At 43.7% G+C, this 22,290-nt stretch overlaps 1 protein-coding gene across 3 annotated transcripts in view; it reads left to right on the top strand.

Moving 5' to 3' along the window:
• Positions 1-22,290, top strand: part of ADCY4 (adenylate cyclase 4) — a 66,442-nt gene that overhangs the window by 14,215 nt on the left and 29,937 nt on the right. For all 3 annotated transcript variants that reach the window (XM_066603697.1, XM_066603696.1, XM_066603698.1), the window contains exons 2-7: positions 4,424-4,790; positions 19,453-19,650; positions 19,736-19,900; positions 21,198-21,347; positions 21,785-21,927; positions 22,053-22,164. In XM_066603697.1, the coding sequence (XP_066459794.1) occupies positions 4,608-4,790; positions 19,453-19,650; positions 19,736-19,900; positions 21,198-21,347; positions 21,785-21,927; positions 22,053-22,164 (951 nt within the window). In that variant the 5' untranslated portion in view covers positions 4,424-4,607. The remainder of the gene's footprint in view (positions 1-4,423; positions 4,791-19,452; positions 19,651-19,735; positions 19,901-21,197; positions 21,348-21,784; positions 21,928-22,052; positions 22,165-22,290) is intronic.

A 22,290-nucleotide genomic window follows, 5' to 3' on the forward strand; every position in this document is an offset into this window, starting at 1 on the left:
CTGTTAACGTACCTTTACGGAACTTTCACACTGGATGGAATACTGCGCAACACCGCTGCAGAATATGCCGTCATTGAATTCTGCATCAAAAGCCGCACGGCTAACTGCAGGTTTTGATGTTGAATTACAGGCAGAATTCTGGCATTTTTAATTCTGCTTTAAAATCCGCATTTTAGTACTGAGGATTTTGGTGCTGAATATTCCGCAGGAAAGCGTATTCCGTAACACGGTTACGGATTGTTCGGTCTCGTGTGAAAGGTTCCTTGTGGTATGATCACACACCCATAAATCCACCCCAATATCCGCAAATGGATTTCACTACTGAATTTACTCACTGCATTGGGATGAATGAAGTCACTGGTGAAAATCCGCGACATTTCCAGCACGGTGGGGGTTTGAAAATATGCAGCATGACTGTTTCCACTGTAAGTGAATGGAGTTTGTTAAAACGGCATTCATTTACATGGTACTGTACACTGCTGCTCAATTCCACTGTGTGTGAACTCGCCCTGAGGGTACTTTCACATGTAGTGGAGTTGGTGCAGACTGCACCCCTTCTATGGAAGCAAAGTCCGCCACATGTGACTGTATTCAGTCAGCGTGGATGGAAACCGCAGAAAAACTGCATGCGGTTTTCTTGCAGTCAATTCAAGTTTTTAACCTGTCCGAATCCAGCCGAAGTGTTATGGTCAGGTAGTATGTGGAGGGTTATTATATACGGCGATCTATGAATACATCTGGTCCATATAGGTATAAGGCAGATACATAGCCGCAGTCCCCTAGATGATTGTCATTTTGGCACATACATGACTATAAGAAGTGTGAGCTGTCTGTTAGGTGCTCCGTGCATACTACGAGAGGAGCAGCGATGCAAGGAGAAGATCCAGTTATAAATCAAACCTGCTAGCTGACGGCAGTATATCTGTCATGTATTGAATTCTAAGCTCCCATCCAGGTGCTGGGACAGTGCTACTCAGCACTGACTCCTATTACACATCACAAAGATGTATAAAAGGCGGCACCTCTCGGAGCAAATATAAAGGTTTTTATTGAGGACTTCTATTATGTAGAAATGCAAACAGACAAGACATTAAAATGAAAAGGTAAACCCCATGGCCCAAACCACTGGCTGAGTCACCTGTATGTATCAGGTATATGCACGATAATGAAAAAATAGCTACAATAAATATTATCAAACGTAACTCCGTATCAGACTCTACAAAGAAGGTTCATTAGATAAGAGCATACACATAACAATAACAAGGAAGCGGTGTCCTCATGGATTCGGGTATTGACATCAGACTAGGGCTGCCATACAAATTGGGCAGTGGTAAGTGAAAGTGGGCGAGATGTGACTTGCAGGTTTCCGTGAGCCAACAATAATAAAGAATCCAAACCTACTAGATTTCTTGCAGTTGATACATTTGTAGCAACCTGCAAGTCACAATACAACCGCATCCACTTACATAAGGTTAGCTTTCTATACAGCCTTCATATACATGTATTCTTTGCATCTGTGTCCATATGTATGTGTTCTAGGTTATGTGTTGGGTTGGTTATAATTACATGTTTTGGGCATTCTTCAATAACCCTTTGTACACATGATTAGTGCTTTTATAGGGCATTTGTGTCCTCCATTATTTATATATCATTGCATGCACTTTAGTATAAGACATATCCTAGGTGGTGACATGTTTTGTGATGTTCAGTGATGCCCCTCTGTTTTTCACATTTTAGTGTTTTTAATGGTGTTGCCCCTTAAAGTATAACTAAATGTTTTAAAAACTTCTGAAACATCATAGTGACATCATAGAAATTTTGATCAATGGGGGTTTGGGTGTTGAGACCCGGTGATCACTTAAACGATTGCCGTCATCGCGAGCGGTGTACAGACTCCATCAACTTTCTGTGGAGCCTGAACACTGCTCCTCCTAGTGGTGATAGAAATAACCAAACAGGCACAGCGTTTAGATGAGCCCTCTCCCCGTTCGTCTCAGCACCCAGACCCTCATTGATCAAAACTTCTGACATGTCAGAATTTTTTTAAAAAGTTTAGTTACCCTTTGATAAAGCTTTTTTTACCGTATTGCATTTTTTGGAGTGTGCATAACTTCTACTGTGTCACTTTGTCTTTGGGTTTATATTAGTGCTTTGGCACAGGTGTTGCACCTCCATACTTTTTCCAGTGGGGCCCGCAGTGTTTCCTTAGTTACTTCACACAGTATAGTAAATGGATGAGATGGGCAGAGGTATGTAACATCAACTCCCCTGTTATCATATCGCCCTAGTTTTAAAAGAAGATTGAATATGATGGCATGAACAACAGGGGACTGGGCATGGGCACCCCAATTCTTAATCCCGGCAGTCATGCACACACCAATATACATAGCCCTAAATTATCTATAAATGGACCTGTAGTTGCAAGCAAAAATCCCTCTCAGACAGCTGTAGATGGATATTAGATGCTGCCCTCCGCAGGCTCCCCCTGGTGTCATGTACCAGCTGTGCACTGCCAACCTGACAGATGTTACCAGCCTGCTTGAAAAGCTGCATTCCCCTTGTCCCTGTTTCTGTTGACTGTTATATGGTGGACACATTTTTTTGGAGGGTCTTTGGAAGGTCTTTTGAACATGTATGTAGTCTGTAAGTAGGGGAAGGTTAGGTATAGGCTGCTAGGAGGCGGGTGAGATATTTCCCTTATAAGATATTTTTCATATGTTCACATGTATCTACTGATTTTTGCAAGGATAAAGTTATGATTGGTACGCCTCGTGCTTTAATGCATTATTTATGGTGACTAGTGAACAGAAAATAGAAACAATGAGGGAATTGTTTTTTCTTTTCTACATTGTGCCTACAATACAAATCAAATGTAGTCATTTCCATATACTCCAGCAGCAAAGACTCTTCTGGTCCTTAAAGGGTGTTTTCTCATTGCTCTGGTAAAATGAAAGTTGCGCTGTAATTGGTTGCTACAGACAACCTTGTCTATTTTTAGGCAGGTGTGATAAATGAGACCCATTGAATATATGATTGCTGGGGGTCTTACCACTGAGATCCCCAGCGATCATAAGAATAGCAGTCCTTAAATCCCCTTAGTGAATGAAGCAATGGTGACCACTAGAGATGAGCGAATCTACTCGGTCCGGGTGTTTTTGAACTCGAGCACCGCTTTTTCCGAGTAACTCACTACTCGGACGATTAGCGGGGGGTTGCAGAGGGGAGCGGGGGGGGAGGAGCTGCTACTGCTCCCCACCACCACCACGCCGCCCCCCTGAATCTTTTCGTCCGAATAGTGAGTTACTCGGAAAAAGCGGTGCTCGAGTTCAAAAACACCCGGACCGAGTAGATTCGCTCATCTCTAATGACCACCACTCCATTCACTAAGATCCCTGAGTGGGGTACCATAAGTCCCATAGAAGTGATGTCAGCATATGCACCACTGCTTCATTCACTACGGGGACTTGAGGATGGCCGACTGGAATTACATCACCTGTGTAATACTGGGGAAATACTGAAGTTGTGGCCTGCTGATGGTACTTGACGACTGGAGTTGAAAACCCTAGTCCAGATTAAGGCCGGCTTCACACTGGCAAGAAAATTGTGTGAAATTTGTACATTGAGGCGCACAAATCTCACACAGATATGAAACCCATTCTTTTGAATGGGTTCATTCACATTTTCAATGTTTTCCTGCATAGCATCACAGCATATCTTATCTTTTGGCGATATCGCCCATTGGCAGCAGCACCGGCCCCATTGAAAACAATAGAACTCTGCGATCCTCCCCTGATATCGCCCACGCCAGTGTAAAGCTGGCCTAAGGGCGGTTTCACATCTCTGCTGGGGATTCCGCTTCGCTGCTACATTCGGAAAGTAGGAAAGGTAAACCGGACAGCGCCCGGCGCTGACTATAATGGGCTCTACCCAGCTCAGCCCTAACTGTGGCAAGTTTCACAACTGTTCCAGGTATAGCGGACCTTTTTTAGATTAACCATATTGGATGAGGTCCTGATCTTGGGCTAAGGCATTGGATTTCTCCTGTACATGTTATACCATGGTTGTCCTCATAAAACGTGATCCAGGTGCCTGCAGCACAAAATAATGGTGAAGGGTGAAAATTAAAAGTCCACAGGATGGAATGAGAGCCGCCCGAGCCGCTGGTCGCCTACAGGCTTATAAAATACTGTGAAGCCTCCTGGCTGGTGTAGAATAAGTTAGCAGCCAGCAGTCAAACTTGCTACATTGTTACATTTTGTTGTTTAGACAGAACTTGTTAACAAGATCCTGTTCATGTGGATACATTGTAGAAGATGGACCTGTGTGATGAGTGATGCTGGAGAGGTTGCAGTAGTTACACACTAATGAAGCAGTGAGCGATGAGGACACAATTCCATTATTTTCTCATTTTCTCTCCTTCTAGATCCTGTTTTTCTGTGAAACGATTTCCTGCAGCATCGGTGTAACATCATGCGCCATCTATGGAGGTTTTGCAGCTCGATTCCCAGAACTTTGTAAAGGATTTTAAATGATGTTTCATGTCCTCCTACCAGTTTTACCTTGTGCCTACTTTTTCCTGGAGCAAAAGACAAAAATAGTTGGTACAGATGCCAGAGAATAGCAGAGCTCACTTGGGCCCTTATCCACCGCGTTGGAAAAGTGGAAAAGAAGGTCTTTCCTATGAATCGCACTATCGTCTGAGCCAGCAGTACCCAGTGATCCTGCTCCTGCTGCTCATCGTCCTGGCAATATGCTGCGCTCTCATAGCTGTTACCTTTGGCACTGGCCGGGTGAGTAGAGCATTAGACCTTCTATCAATAGTACTGCTAAGTCACAGCCTTGGAATGAACAAACACTTGATTCATATACGTGCCATTTCCCAGGGATTACCTTCAAAGAACTCATTCAGGACTGACTGCCTGCCCCTTTTTATGCGTACGCCTCTTCGAATAAGGTGTAAGGTTGATTATGTTGTGTCTTGTCAAGCGCCCCCAGGTATAAGTCGTAGGTAATGATTTATCAGGAATTATCATCTTGCTACTCGTACATGAAGTAGGAAATGCTCATTATCATCTCTTCTGTTGTCTGACTTCCCATCGTGAGCCTCTTGAATAATGAGACTATTTAGACCTGGAAAATGAAAGTTCGAAATCCCTAACTTTCCGTTAGAGCACTTTTTATACACGAGGGCCATGTTGGGCTCCTCGCAGTGCCATAGTCTCTAGAGATTTCCAATGTATTTTGATGGCAAGTGCTATTCTTCTTGTTAATGAAAAAACTAGAAAACCTCACAAACTAGAAGTCAGCGGGATCTGTCAGGGTTCCTTAGGTCCCAGTTTAAAATAAATCCATCAAAACTGACATGGCTATGTATTTGGCGCTCTCCAACACCCTACGTTCATATAACGGGTACGTTTGTAACACTATTCTTATATAAAATGGGCTGGGTCATCGATTACATCAGGACATTTGCCCAAGTAGACTAAATTGGTCTGTGAAGTTTGCCCGCCCGCCCTGCTGTGATGTTCAGCCCAGCCTTCTGCTCCCTGTGTTGTATTAAACCAGCGTTCTCTATGCGTTTGATGGAGCCAAGTCACATTAAACTCTCCAGGCAGCAATGAAAGTCAGAGTTTACAATCTTGTGTAAACAAGAATATTAATTTAGCATCTACAGTCTGTCAGCATGTCCCAGAATTGTTAATTTGTCCCATGAAATCAGTATTATAGCCCTGTCATTGTGATGCAAGAGATGACCCAGTGTATTTTATACATTGTAAAAAATCAAGCACCCTAAAGTGGTTGTCGGCATCGATTTGAAAACTTATATATGTGATTGTAACATTGATGTAAGTAATTAAATATCAGAGCAGAAGGATAATTTATTGTGGAAAATTGAACATTTGAAGGGAGCCGCTAGTACCCTGTTGAACCACCTCTAGCTTAGATACAAGATGTGAAATGGGCGGGCATGGAGGCTCTAGTACCCTGTTGTACCGCCTGTAGCTTGGATACAAGATGTGATACGGGCCAGCATGGAGGCTCGAATACCCTGTTGTACCACCTCTAGCTTGGATACAAGATGTGAAATGGGTGGGCATGGAGGCTCTAGTACCCTGTTGTACTGCCTCTAGCTTGGATACAAGATGTGATACAGGCAGGCATGGAGGCTCTAGTACCCTGTTGTACCGCCTCTAGCTTGGATACAAGATGTGATACAGGCGGATATGGAGGCTCTAATACACTGTTGTACTGCCTCTAGTTTGGATACAAGACGTGATACGTGTGGGCATGGAGACTCTAGTACCCTGTTGTACCGCCTCTAGCTTGGATACAAGATGTGAAATGGGCGGGTACGGAGGCTCTAATACCCTGTTGTACCACCTCTAGTTTGAATACAAGATGTGAAATGGGTGGGCATGGAGGCTCTAGTACCCTGTTGTACCGCCTCTAGCTTGGATACAAGATGTGATACAGGCGGATATGGAGGCTCTAATACGCTGTTGTACTGCCTCTAGTTTGGATACAAGATCTGATATGGGCGTGCATGGAGGCTCTAGTACCCTGTTGTACCACTTCTAACTTGGATACAAGATGTGATACGGGTGAGCATGGAGGCTCTAGTACCCTGTTGTACCACCTCTAGCTTGGAAACAAGATGTGATACAGGTGGGCGTGGAGGCTCTAGTACTCTATTGTACCGCCTCTAGCTTGGAAACAAGATGTGATACGGGTGGGCATAGAGGCTCTAGTACCCTGCTGGGATGCTTTTAGTTTGGATGCAAGATGTGATTACAGGTGGGCATGGAGGCATACAAGTTCCATATGGTATTTTGCGGTATATCGGTCTGCATTTGCTATAACTGAGCCTCCAGATCATGCAAACTGAGGAGCTGTTAATGTTGGCATCCCAGATGATCCCATACATGTTCTACTGGTGATAAATCTAGTGACTAGGCTGGCTACAGGAGTGTGACAATGTTGTGGAGACATTCCTGTGACCCCCTTGATGTGTGCGGCCGAGCATTAGGCCTCATGTCCACGGGGAAAATCAGATCCGCTGCGGATTTGTAACGTGGATTTGGGCTGTGGATGCACTGTTATTGTCTTTTATTTTTCATGCGGGAGATCAATTGAGCTATGGGCTCTATGAGCTCCCGCACGCGTGATCCGCACTAAAATAGAGCGTGTCTGTTTTTTTCATGCTCCAGAAATTTTTAATTACCATCCGCGGGTATTTATCTACCTGCGGGTGGTCAGTGCATTCCTATGGGGCGCGGATCCGCGTGCAGGAAAAACGCTGCAGATTTTAATTCTTTTTTTACCCATGTACATGAGGCCTTATCCTGCAGGAAAATACCTTAGAAGCCGCCATGAGAGGAACACATGTGGCTGCAGGATGTCCTGCAGTCCAATTTCATCACTCATGACACCACTGCAAACAGAGGTGATGGTGGGTGTCAAAGGCAATACATGTTATGGGCAACATGAGACCAGAGCTCCTTCAGCCAAGAACCCGAAAATGGTTTTGACAGACAGGGGGGTGTAACCATGGCGCCACCTGTTTCTGGATAGCTGACTATGAACCAGTTGAAGCCACTTGGGCTTGTTGGATGATCAGATGATCCTCTCTACTGGGCCCGGTCACCTTGTGTGCCCTCATGCATCCACTGGTCCAAACACCTCCTAACAGTCTAGTCAGGATGGCCCAGATGGCAGACAATTTGTTGATTCAACCATCCAACTTCTTGTATTCCAATAAAGGGCCCCATCTTTAACTGGCCAAAATTTCTTCAGTTTCCTCAGAGAGATGTCTAGTGGTCAACAAGTGATAACAGAGGTCCACTACGCACAAGTAGCCTCTGAGTGCCTTTTTATAAGCCGAGGGCGGAACCGCTTTTAGGGCCTCAGGTGAAAGGTCGTTCATCTAATCAAATCACAACTCTGATTATTTGCATATCTGACATGTAACTGCATGCTGAGTTTTGTAGCAAAGCAACAACTCCTTTTAGGGGCCCGATATACAATCTTGGAAAAAAATACATAAATATATATAAGAACCACGTTAGAACTTTCCTGGTAGTTAAACAGTGGATGTAAATCACCTCTGATTATAATAGGTATATAGGTAATTACTTATATAAAACTGCAGCTTTCTGCATCATACCTTATGCTTATACACTGAATGATCATTACATTAGAAACAGCTGGTACATGACATCTTGTGATCAGTAATGGGGTACCACATGATAGGCGCAGCGGGTGCTGACCTCTTCTCTGTGCAGAAGGCAACATTTGGCAATCATGGGTAAACATGATGACTTCAATGACTTTGACCGCTGGCAGATTGCTGGTGTCCAGATGTGTAGTGCCAGTATTTCTGAAACAGTTACAGTTGTTGGCTATTCCCGAAGCATGATATCGGGAGTCTACCAAAACTGGTTGGACCATGGACAGACATCAAACAGAAGATCACACAGCGGTAAGCCATGTGATGCCTCCTATAGGCGAGCGTCAGGTGGCACAATGACCTACAATAGCGGACCAACTCGCCCAGTAGTACAACAGAGAAGAAGTTAGACAATTTTCAACAATGCCCATGTGCTGTACCTTGTGTTGACTGGGGATCAATAGCCAAAGACCGACAAGGGTTCTTCTGATGCCTCATCATCAAAAACAATGCCTCACATGGGCCCAGGAAAGATGTCAATGGACCTTAGAAACATGGTAGATGGTTGTCTGGAGCGACAAGTCCTGTTTCCTACTGAAATAAATGGATATCTGTGTCCGCATCTAGTGTAAACGTGAGGCTGTATCCCATGGGAGTACTATTGGGGTTGAACAGGCCGGTGGTGACGGTGTCATGGTCTGGGGAGCGGTTTCCTGGCATAGCCTAGGACTGTTGGTCATGACACCAAAATGTGAACGCTACAGAGACCTGTTGGGTGACTATCTGCATCCACATCTTCAGGAAGTCTTCCCTGATTACAGCGCCATCTTTCAGCAGGACAACATGCTGTGTTATCAAGCTTAGGGCCCATTTACACGGGACAAATATTGTGAAAACGATGCCCGACACTCCTCCCTGCACGTACTCGCTCCCGTGCTGCTGCAGATCGGCCAGTAGGGGGGCTGCAGGAGATTTCACTCCTCGCTCTCCCCCACCCCTCTCCATTCACTTAACACAGTGGCTGTTCAGTACTGAACGATCATCATTAAAGGGGTTGTCCCGCGAAAGCAAGTGGGGTTATACACTTCTGTATGGCCATATTAATGCACTTTGTAATGTACATCGTGCATTAAATATGAGCCATACAGAAGTTATTCACTTACCTGTTCCGTTGCTAGTGTCCTCGTCTCCATGGTGCCGTCTAATTTTCAGCGTCTAATCGCCGGATTAGAAGCGCTTGCGCAGTCCTGTCGTCTTCTTTTCTGAATGGGGCTGCTCGTGCCGGAGAGCGGCTCCTTGTAGCTCCGCCCCGTCACGTGCCGATTCCAGCCAATCAGGAGGCTGGAATCGGCAATGGACCGCACAGAAGACCTGCGGTCCACCGAGGGAGAAGATCCCGGCGGCCATCTTCACCAGGTAAGTAAGAAGTCACCGGAGCGCGGGGATTCAGGTAAGTACTATCCCGTTTTCTTTTTTAACCCCTGCATCGGGTTTGTCTCGCGCCGAACGGGGGGGGGGGGGGCTATTGAAAAAAAAAACTCGTTTCGGCGCGGGACAACCCCTTTAAGTTCATCTTTCATCATTTAGGCTCCATAAAATCCTGAAAGATGATCGTTCAGTGTAAACAGCAGCCGTTCAGTACTGAACGGCTGCCATGTTAAGTGAATGGAGAGGGGCAGGGAAAAGCGAGGAGTGAAATCTCCAGCCGCCCCGCTGCGAACCAACGATACTTGCTCCTGTACAACCGCACGGGAGCGAGTACATGCAGGGATGAGTGTCAATCGTCGTTTGCCCGACATTTGTCCTGTGTCAATGGGCTTTAGATCACTAGGGAGTGATTGGAGGAACATGACTGAATTCTCCACACTGCCTTGGCCCTCAAACTCACTGGACTGTAACCCCATTGAACATGTTTGGGATATGCTGGAAAGGACTGTGATATCTGCTCTCACTTATCCACATAATGTGCCCCAACCGATCGAACTGCTGCAGCAGGCATGGGGCGAGTTGTGTGGAGGATGTTCACCACCTTGTGGAATTTGTTCCTCAACGTCTGAGATCTGTAATTGCCTGACAAATGTGAACAAAACCATTATTGAGTAGGTGTTCCTAATGAAGTGATCATTCAGTGTATAATTTAGCTTAGAAAATAAAAATACGTGGACTAAAGGCGCACGACTTCTAGTCAAGAAAAATATTGCAAACAGGGAATTATTCAATTCTTCATTAGTTTGCTAAAAACAGTCAACAATTAACGCATTTCGGAGACACAGCCCATTTTTCAGAAATGTTTGTTAAAATACGAGGTTGTATGAAGCGGGTTTCCACCGCCCTGTAGAGAATCGCCTGTATTTTAACAGCAGCTTCTGAAGAAGGCAAGAACCGGGGTATTCCCTCATTGCAATATTTTTCTTGACTAGAAGTGTTGCACCTTTAGGCCAAATGCACACGGCCGGGTCAGATTCCACATGCAGGATCCCACCCTGTGCCCAACCGGTGACCCCTGCATACCTCTCTGGATCTGTAGTGCAGACGTGCCTCCAGCGCACATGCGCAGTGCAGATTATGCTGCGTCGTCGCTAGGCGATGATGTGGATTCTGTTGCCTTCCCGCAATGATGATTGCAGAAGGGACGCCGATTGGATGGCTTCCATTAACTTCAATGAAGCCGTCCACGTGGAATCCCCACTTGAATAGAACACGTTGCAATTTTCCCTCCACGGGAGGAAAATCGCAATTGATTTCCGCTCGTGGAGATGGAAAAGCCTTTTTTTTTTTTTTTTTATAGCATTTCTATGGGCAGTATTTGCTGTGGAATCCGGGGAGGCGGACGCTCGATCTGGATTCCGCAATGCAAATACGCCCGTGTGCACTTGGCCTAAGTCCATGTATTTTTATTTTCTTTAAGCTAAATTATCATGCCCCATTTTGGCACGGTCAGCGAACAGCGTCAGGCAGCACTCCTTCATTCACAGTTCTAGCAGAAGTTGCTCCACCACATTTTTTCCTATTATTTGCATTCAGTGTATATGGCTGCAATACGGAAGGCAACACAATGATTTGCAAACCCTCTCAAATAGGCATGTTATCCTCGCCTAAAACCAGTATCCTAACATTAAAGGGAGGCTGTCATCCTAGATACGCCCAATACAGCTAAAGGGGTGTTGGAAAAATACATCCGCACATTTGCTATAACCAAAGATCTTTATTTGGTCACCGTATGACATCACAAAGATCCCCCCCCCCCCCCCTGCCTGCTCTCCCCTATGTGGGGCGTTAGACTGTGACCTTCCCATATGAGGAGATATCGGTGAATAGACAGATGCAGACAGAACGCCATGTGTGAACCTGGCCTGTGTAATGTTGCCTTATAGGGGGGCATTCACGCGTAGCTGATTTGGTGTAGATTTTTTTCCATTGAGGGGGTGAAATCTGCTGCAGCTCTGCACCCAAATCTACTGCAAATCAGCTGTGTGGGGACGCACCCCGATCATTACTATAATGTGAATGATCATTCTATTTCTTAAAGCTTGTCTAAAGCTATTAACCCGTTCCTGCACCACAAAGTCACTGTAGAACACAGTGACTTTGGGCACCTCTACATACAGTTACATGCCCTCACCATCTGCAGCAGGCATGAACTTATAATGCAGCTGCAATGGCCAGGACTGGTGTTGCCTCCAACTCTGCCCCTTTAACCCCTCGGTCATTAGCGAATGCAGTGTCTTAAGGAATTTTAACAACAAACCTCTCCAATGTATATATCTAGCAAGGGACGGAGAGCACAGCACAGCCCAGGAGTAAACTGTTCGGGTAAGGACAGCGAGAGGGTTATTGAAGATAGAAGGTTCTTTATGGGAGAGCTTGGGTATTATGGACTGCGGAGTGTGCAAATTTTAAGTAAAAGGGGTGTTCTGGGCAGGGACTGACATTTTAGAATGTAATGTACATCCTCATTGTAAGTCATTCTGTAATAGGTTCACTGTACCCGGTCTAGCTAATTTCTTCATTTTCTATCTCTGTTACGTGACCTTCTGCCCGAAAAATATCTTCACTTTCTCTGACCTCTTGTCTACATTTGCTACTTCCTCCTCAGTCCATAGCCTCCAACATCCTGTGAGCAGTGCATGATGGGAGGACAAGTGCAGAAGTATTGCACTTGTGCAGTGCAGAGTGCTGGAAGGCTGGTGCTAGTAAGTTGTAGGACCTGCAAGCTGTGGGCGGAGCTACAAGGCTGGCCAGTAATCAAGCTCTATGCATGCTGGGAGTTGTAGGTTGCAGTCTGTTGCTGTGTTTACTGCTGAAGGGATGCATGTGCAGATCGGCGGCTGCACAGAAGGGGGTAGAGAAGCAGATAAAGTATAGGTTGCTGCTACTTCCTAAATTTCAGGATTTTTGGAATTTACATTTTGTGCCTGGAAAACCCCTTTTAATATAACAGTACACATTCGCTGTGTATCGCCTGAACCTGCAGCGGGTCTGGCTGATCATCTAATGCGAAAGAAACCTCCCATCACCAAACCCCTACCCCCTCACTCTCTTTCCTAATGGCAGATGTCGGGGAGATAAGTTAAAATCCATTTCTTGGAGATAAGCAGTAGTGGCTTTCTTCCCTCTCTACATTCAGAATGGAGTGTGTATGTGTAGGGGTGTCGGATAGAGATAGCTACTCTCTGAATGAGGATTCAGCAGGTGGCTTTGTAATGTGTGTGGTCAGCCTTATACTCCATTTTCCAGGCTGCCAGTGTGTGAAGGTTTGCTGTTATGGGAGGATGTCATGGTTGTCTGGTTATTCACCCCCTATAGTTTAGGATGAGCTCTGTTCGTTCTGCAAGAAAAGGACAATACAGTTTTTCACAAACAGAACCGTACTTACAGCCGTTTAAAGAAAAATATTGCTCTATCGTTGCTACCAACATGTTTTTAGTGCCATTTTTAAAGCTAAGATTCTTGGCTACAGCTATTTGAAGTGGGGACGGGAATACTGACTTTACATCTGTCACTTTTCACTGAGTGTGCAGAGAAGAAAGGGAGTGTTAGAAGGTAGCCAAGAACCATCTGTGATTCTCCTGTTCATGTTATCACCTACCCATGAATCGAAGAGCATACTTGCTCTCTGATTGTCATACATGGGGTTCTTTTCTCCCAGAAAAGTAGTAAAATGATGTGGACTTGCTTATCTAGTTATTCCTGTACACCACTTCATTTCACAGATGCTGCCTGCAGTCATTGCTGACTGTGGTATTTAGATGTTTTTACAGAAAAAAATATTTTTTTTCCTCTTACACAAAGCTTTAAGTAGTGAAAAAATAACATAAACACACATAACTGGTATCGCTGTATCCATAACAACTAGAGATGAGCGAGTATATTCGCTAAGGCTAAATACTCGAGCGAGTAGTGCCTTAGCCGAGTATCCTCCTGATCGTCTCTAAAGATTCGGGGAGCGGGGAGGAACGGAGGGGATAACATGCCAACAGTGGCTAGCACTGTTGGCATGTTACACTGGGGTTCCAGGCTCATGTCTGACTATGGACAATATCTGCATGGAAGTTGTATGTTCTTATTGTGTATATTCTTCTCAAGCATGCAGTTCTGTCATTAGCACAGCTCTGGAGTTCAACTTTGACCAAGCGTGATGGCTGTATGGAGTTTTTCAAAGTTGGTGTTGTTCTTGATGAGATTTGAACCTAAACCCCAGCATTGTAAGACTACAGTGCTAACCATCTGTGATTTTTCATTTATTGAAGAGACCCCACCATTACGCAGAAAACGAACAAAACTGAAATTAAAAAATGGATTGTCTTCAAGTTCCATCCGCCTGCCATTGAGTACAATGCAATAAAAAAAAGCATCCATCTGTATTCAGTTTCCAAAACGAGAAACAAAAATGCAGCCGTCTGCTCTTATGATCCAGTGTAATAGGAAAATGGAAAGGAGACGGAAAATACAGAAACGGATTGAAACTGAAAACTATTTGAGTCGAGCTTTTCGTAAAATTCGAGAGCTCTACTCGAGTAACGAACCCAATTGACTACAATGGGAGACTTGAGCATTTTTGTATGTGGGACGGCGGGTCCTGAGCTTTTTTTTTTTTTTTTTTTGTCGCTCTCTCTGTCTCTCACCCAAAAATTTACCATTGGTGCGCTCTGCGGTAGGGAGGGGCCAAAACAGGCACGTCACAGTGGAGAGGAGCCAAAAACTGGGGCGGGGTCGAACACGGCGTGATGCTCGTTCGAGTAATGAGCACCATCGAGTACACTAATACTCGAATGAGCATCAATCAAGCTGGGCAGAGTACGTTCGCTCAACTCTACTGAAAACCTTTCCCTTCAATACATTTGTATGGGCTTGAAAAAACGTGAATGCTTTTTTTCCCATTTAGCTGTCCCCGCAATTGAAATGAAAGCATTGTGAAAAGCTCCTAGAAACTACAAGTTGCAAAATACATATTTGGTGTCGCTGTGTCCGTAAAAGTCCGATCTAGCAAGGTAATGCAATATTTACCCCGCTCGGTGGACGTCCTCAGAAAAAAAGCCAGTATTGTGCTTTTTTGGTCACCCCCGTCTCTAAGAAAAAATTTAATTAAAAGCAATGAAAAAGTTGTATGTACTTCAGGACGTCCCACACAAAATGAGATGTCGCACAGCTATGTCGATTTGAAAAAAACAGCAAAAAATGTTCTAGCTGTTAGAAGAGGGCAGCAGAAAAGTAAAAAAATGAAATATCTTTGAAAAAAAATAAAAGTAGTTCAGCAAAAAAAAAAACTATACAAATTTGGTATCTTAGTATTTGTACTCACCCATAGAATAAAGTCATTGGTTCATTTTTGTCGCAGTGTGTACGCCGTAGAAACAAGATACACCCAAAGATCGCAGAATTTCATTTTAAGAATTTTTAAAGAGTTTTTTTAGTACATTATATGGAACGTTATATAGTATCACTGAAAAATGCAACTCGTCCCGCAAAAAACAAGCAGTCACACCGCTACGTCCATGGATAAATAAGAGTTATTTTTTAAAAGGGAGGTGGGGGGGGGGGGGGGGGAGGGGACAGTCCTTTCATGGGTTAAAGAAAAGGGATTAAATCTCTGCATTATAATAACCATAGCCTTCTTTTTATGTTTTCAGCATTGGAGTTATGTGAGGGCTTGTGTTTTTGCTGGAAGAGTTGTATTGTTTATTGGTACCATCTTGTGGTATATGTGGCTTTTACGTTGCTTTTTGGGGGGGTGAACAAAGGAAAAATAGCAATTCTGGCATTACTTTAAAAAATGTACTTTGTGGCGTTCACCTGCTGCACTGCCATTCATTTAGGCTGTATGATTGGCGAAAGTAAGCTGTTACTTCCAGGCGCCTTTTCTCTCTAGGATGAGTGCCATCATCGAAGTCTTTGACTCTGAGGAATGTGGGTCTTGCTGCTCCTATAGGAGATAAAAATAAATCTTGTATTCCTCTGCCAGTTGCCATTGCTGACAATATGAGCTAAGTAGAGAAAACTGCAAATTAGCTTCTAATTAGTTTCTTGTATAGGATAAGATGCTGCATCTGCAGATCTGGAAGGGGCAGTTCAGCAAATACGTGTCGGCTGCGAGGCTCTTCTGTAAAGAAACCCATTTTGAAATCTTTCAGTTTCCAGAAGATGGAACACTATAATCTCCTTGTTAATTATTGACACCTCAATTAACCCCTGCTTATCCAATTTTGTAAAGATAATTTGCATAAACTAAGGCATGCATTTATTTTTTGTTTTGCGAAAGTCTTGCAGGTTTTGCACACAGCAGTTGTATCTCTCTGACTACCCTGTTTCCGCAAAAATAAGCCCTTCCCTAAAAATAAGCCTTAACCTAATTTTCAAGAAGGCTTGAAATATAAGCCCTACCCCAAAAATAAGCTCTAGTTAAACTACATTAAGAACAGAAATACTTTACCTAGTAGGCTCAGTCCAGGTCCCTCACGCTGCTTTCTAGAGCTTTGGCGCGGATTCCGCAGTCCTCAGCCACTTGTACATCATCACTTCCTGGTTACGGGATTCATAAATCTTACCTCCAAGAAGCGATGGCTGTGATTGGCTGACCAGCAGTCAAAGAACCAATCAATGTAGCGCTGGATGAATCAATGCGATGGCTGCGGCTTAGCCAATTCATAAATCCCACCTCTACAATGCAATGACTGTTGATTGGTTCCTCCACCGCTGCTCAGCCAATCAATGTAGCACTGGATAATACAATCACAGCCATTGCATGGGTTCATCTTCCATTGATTGGCTGAGCAATGGTCGAAGAACCAGTCACAGCCATCGCTTCCTGGAGGTGGGATTGATGAATTTCATAACCAGGAAGTGATGATGTATGAGCGATGAGCTTCCGAGAATTGCGGAAAGCATGTCAGAGCTCTGGAGAGCAGCGAGAGGGACCCGAACCAAGCCTGCTAGGTAAGTAATATAATAATAATCTTTATTTGTATAGCGCCACATTATTCTGCAGCTCCCCTGAAAATAAGACCTAGTGCCTCTTTGGGGCAAAAATTAATACAAGACAGTGTCTTATTTTCAGGGAAACGCAATAGTAATGAATGTTGAAGATTTACCCTGAAATGTGCAAATCAAATAAGAACTGCTCCTGTGACCCGAGTCACAGAGGCTAGGAAGAACATGCAGCCTATTTACCAAGTTCAGTGAACATGTATATTGCTATGCATTTGTAAGAAGGCTTATGTTACTACAAAGTGGTCCCAGAGGGGACATTTCTGGACAGCAGCTACTTGCAATACAAGTTTGTTGACACACGCATGAATGGTGAGCCTCTGGGCTTGTAGAAGCAAACTATACCGACAGTAGCAGACCTGAAAGATCCCTTCAGGGACCACTTTGTAACATTAGTCGTCTTACAAATGCAGAACGCTGTAACAAAATTGTGCATGTAACATCTGACAATATTTGTATATGAAATGCTATCCAAGCGCCTTGTCTGATTTTTGGCCTCAATCCCACAAGCTCCAAGTTTTAAAGTTAATGTATAATGGTATAGTAATGTCACAGAGATGTATCAGCGGGGTAGGCACAAGGGCACTCGGGTCCTTCAGTTCCTCAGGACCATGTGCCCAGTGTAACCTGACCTGTGTGACCCCCAGAGCATGTGTCTGGATTTAGACCAAGAGCGCACACACCCACGGATACAATCTCTCAACACCCTGAAACAACTGTCTGTGGTTTTCTGGCTTATTTCCGATTCACGATCATTGTTTTACAGACTTGCTAGAAAGTTGTATATTGATTTAAAGGAATGCTGCCATCCAATAGGAGGCGCTGCAGAAGTATTGTTCCATCTTCCTTATTTGCATAAATCTCTCAACAGACAGACAACGTATAGGACATATTTACATGCAATGTGTAATGCCTGGTTTAGACACAACGATTATCGCTCGATGTCTTTTGAGCGACTTTTGAGCGATAATTGTTGTGTGCATTTACAGGGCAAGGTGATCGCTCAAACATTGAGCGATCACCTTATGCTCAGAGTGCGGTATGCAGAAGACAAGCGGGGCCACTTGTCTTCTGCATCCAGCTGTTCTCTGCTTGGAGCGCTCAGCTGTTATACAGCTGAGCGCTCCGAGCAGGGTATGCAGAACACAGCTGAAACGCTGTGTTCTTCATACCACGGCTGTTCACGGAGTGCTCCGCTGGTATACAGCTATGCACTTGGTGCAGGGTATGCAGAACATAGCTGGACCTCTGTGTTCTTCATACCCGGCTGTGTTCACGGAGCGGGATGCAGCTGAAACAATAGTATCAGCTGTATCCTGCTATGAACTCCTGATAAGGCTGATCGTTGTCTTTCAGCATGCTGAAAGACAACCATCAGCGACTGCTTAACGAAAACTGCATGGTCAGTGTAGTTAGTTACACACAACGATTATCGCTCAAAAGACTGCTTTGAGCGAGAATCGTTGCATCTAAATTAACCTTAACACACAGTGCCTTGTCCTATGATGGCATGTTGTACCATGTATATATGTATTTGATGATGTAGCTCTGGATGTATAGCAGCTCATCTTGCACCTATGCAGATGTTCAGCAGGTAGTCTCCATGGATTGATGTGTTGTAACCTACTTTATTACTAGTTTAAAGGCTATGTATAGCATTTAACTTTTTTGTTTAAATCAATTGATTTGGAAAATTAAGACTTTTTGTAATTGGTTTTCATTAAAAAAATTAATTTCTATGCCTGTATTTTTTTCCAAGGCACTGCAGACGGTAGACTGAAATCTTAGCAAATTTTGTCAGTCAAAGTAAACTGTCTAGTTGTTTTTCAGCTCCTCCTCTAACCTGCTTCCCTATTGTGAAGGTGCATTCACTGCCTTTCCATTGAGCTATTACAAAGGGCTGTATGACAGTGTCAGGGGATGGTGGAGGAGAGCAGAGAAAGCTACTATTACAGAGTGCTCTAATTCACTCCAGTGAATTTTCTGCTGCTATCAAAATGAGAAGGAACCACCAGCAGCTACTGGGAGAGAGGATGAGACAGAGTAGACATAGCTGTGTATTAATGAGTGGGCGTGGTTATGCTACACAGCCTCTGAGAGGGGAGGGGGAGTTGAGCTTTCAGGTGACAAACCAACTTATTAGTGCTGGGAACACCCCCCAAGCAGGAAACCTGAATGTAGGAGAACCTGAAAACCAAGCATGGGGCTTTCTAAATGCATGAGAAGGAAAACTGATAAGTACATCCTTTTTCTGTAGGGACTTGTTAAGATATATGCTTTTATTTTTTGTGGACAAAGTCTTTAACACACTGGAGCACAGTGCCCACCGGCATTTAGCACAGCTGAAGCTCTTCCTATCATGGATACACCTATCACTTTCTTGTAGCTGGAACTTAATAAAAAAAAACAAAAAGTGGGAACCGTATTTTTGGGTTCACACATGGGGGTAAGGAGTCCTGTATCTAACGGCACGTGGAAGGTATCCTGGCCACTTATGTTATGTAAGCAATGAACACATGGAGTGACCTATTCACCATTGTCCCAACCCAGATGTCCATTGTAGTTCTCACAAAGTAATATGAATATTTTATATATGTGAAATCATATGCATGGAAAGACGAAAAATAAGAGAACTCTTGTAGGCACAGTGTGAATGGCCAATGTGCGCAGTTTGACTTCTTGTACAGAAGAAAGTGTATATTTACAGTCTGTAATATGACAATATGGAGAAGGTGTTTAGAGCTTTTTTATTCCTGTTGATGGGTATGGCTGTAATGCTCTACTTGCCTTTACCTTTGCAGAGCTTCTCAGACAACATGGGCTTCCTGATAAGCGTGTTCTGCGCTCTGGGAGTCTTCGCTTTACTCTTCATCCTGGTCTGCATAAAAAGTGTGCTGCAGAAGGGTATGAAGCTGCTGGCTGTGATCATCTGGGCATGCCTGGTCGTTATGAGCTATGCCTTCATATTCACTAGCGGCATTGTGACGCCATGGGATCAGGTAAGAGAGGAACAATCTATATAGTGAATGTAAATAATGTATACTTCTCAGCATCCAAATATACTTTATTCTGTGATCTCTTAAGGTTTACTGGACTCTGTTTGTGACTGTCAGTCTGTATACCATGCTACCTTTAAGTATGAAAGGAGCAATCTTTGCTGGACTTCTCTGCTCCCTATCACATATCATTGTACTCGGTGTTTACGTATCTTCATCAAGTCCTCAACCGGCTGGAGAATTTGCCTTGCAGGTAGGAGTCTATCCGGTCTGTATCAGATCACTGTTCATTCCCTTGTACTGATTTGTATTTTAAACCTTATAGGAAGTTCCTGTGTGTTGGTAACTTGTAATGAGCTATTAAACCTTTATCTCAAAGTATCCATCAAAAACTTTTCATAAACCCCCCCCCCCCCCCCCCAACCCACACTGTCGGCCTGGTCTCTGTGACACGGACACATATAATAATAGTTAAAAGTAATAGTTTTTGCCTCCCTAACCCCTGTTTTTTTGTTTTTTTTTCATGCCCACAATAAAAGTGTCTACACGGGTGCTTTGCAACCATTCACAGATCCACATAAAGGCAGTAGACATGCTAGAACGAAAACGCCACTTGTTCTCGCATGTTATAGTGACGTAGGTTGAGCAAAGTGCGCATTTTAGTGTATTATACAGAAGAGTTAGGAGATTGTTTTGTACAAATTTGTCTGGCTAATGTTAAATTACGAAAGGAGGAAAGAAGAATATTTGCAAGACTTACCCCTGTTATACTATTCTAACCAACAAATTGCTTAAAAAATAAAAAGATACTGGTTCTATTGTGGTACCACAAAAATAAAAGAACTTCTCCCATATCCACAGCTAACAGATCCCCACCGATCATGAGAGCAGGGATTCCATGCTAATGAGTCGAGCATTGGTCAGGTCTGCACTTGTATGGAATTGTCGGAGATGGCAGTTTACAAGCATTTGGATATCTCCAGTAATCTCATATAAATGAATGGAGTAGTAATACGCATGCAAGACCACTGCTTCGGTCTTTCGGGGATACTTGCAATCCCCTTTTTCCTGATCGATGGGAGTTCCAGTGGTCAGATCCCACTGATCAGATACTTGTCCCCTAAACTGTGGACATGGGATAAATATTTATTTTTTTCTTCTTTGTGGGGCTACTCCTTTAAATCCCCATCTTTGCCTAAAAATACAAAACATGTGGCCAAAGTCGAAAATAAAAATTCCAGCCCTTAGGCATAATTGCGTAATTTAACAGCGCATGATGCTCGGTGAATGGAGTCAATGAAAGTACATTGGTTGTCAATGATCCATTTACAGTTGCGTATAATACGTGCGTAAAACAGAATGAAGCATGATCTATTTTACCGGGTATTACGCGCCAAAGAGCCCTATTGTTCTCTATGGGCGTGTAAGAAAGCTGTATATACGCAATTGCATTCTAAAAAGGAAATTTTGCTGTGTATGTTCAGCCATCGGAAGGCCTTCACCGTAAAGGTTAATAAGACTATGCCTTACTGATTCTTCTCGGTTTGCAGATTATCGCAGATGTGATCATCTTGCTGTGCGGGAATGTAGTTGGAGGTTATCACAAACGGGTTACCGAAAGTGCATTAAAGGACACCTATCACGAGGCGATCAACTTCATTCATTCTCGCCGTAAATTGTACTCGCAGGAGAGGCAGCAGGTACGGTAGAGCTCTACTCAGGTTCCCGGTGTCGGCCATATCAAAGTCTTTAGTGCTGGAGTTTTTTCTTTTTTGCTTCTTGCAGTTACTCTTTTCTCCATTATTATTGTATTAATTAGCCTGTCCTTTGGACTGTTTCCGTTATATTCGTCCCCTGTTGGTTTCGCGATATTTTAAATCTCATCAATATGTATCTTTGTTCACCTAAATAACTAACGAATGATTAGGACCGACTACTGAGCAACACTTTCTTTTAAATATTGATAAAGGGCAACATGCCATCAGCAATTGTCTTCAAGGAGTTTGATTCCTAGTCTAAAGGTTTCTGGTACACGGTGTATACAATCCTTGGATTGGGCCGTGTTTATTAGATTCCGTATGTTTATTGGCATCAATGTTTCTTTTTTTGTCTTGCGCTCTATTCTCCCGCCTCTCAGGAGCAGCTGCTGCTTTCCATTCTGCCACAATATATTGCAACGGAGATGAAAGAAGAGATCATAGCGAGAGTCAAAGAAAAGCGGCCGCAAGAAAGTACTAACAACTTCCACAATCTTTATATTAAGCGGCACAAAGATGTAAGGTGCGTAAAAGTCACTCCTGGACTTGAGATGAATAAAACTGTGATAGATCCCTATATTATAGGCTGTTGTTTTTCTTTGCACTAACGAGGCAGTGTTTTAGATTACTTGTAATCATGTTTTGCAGCATCCTGTATGCAGATATTGTGGGCTTCACACTACTTTCCAGCGAGTGCTCCCCCAAAGAGTTGGTACTAATGTTGAATGAACTTTTTGGGAAGTTTGATCAGATTGCAAAGGTGAGTATGAAAGAGTAGATGACAACTAAGACCCTTTTCACACTTGCATTAACCCTTTCCAATCCACTGTCTGACCTCTGAAGACATTATGATTTAAGGCTGTACAGCTCCGTTGTTGGAAGACGT

The sequence above is a fragment of the Eleutherodactylus coqui genome, chromosome 5 (genome assembly GCF_035609145.1).
Source record: "Eleutherodactylus coqui strain aEleCoq1 chromosome 5, aEleCoq1.hap1, whole genome shotgun sequence".
NCBI lineage: Eukaryota > Metazoa > Chordata > Amphibia > Anura > Eleutherodactylidae > Eleutherodactylus > Eleutherodactylus coqui.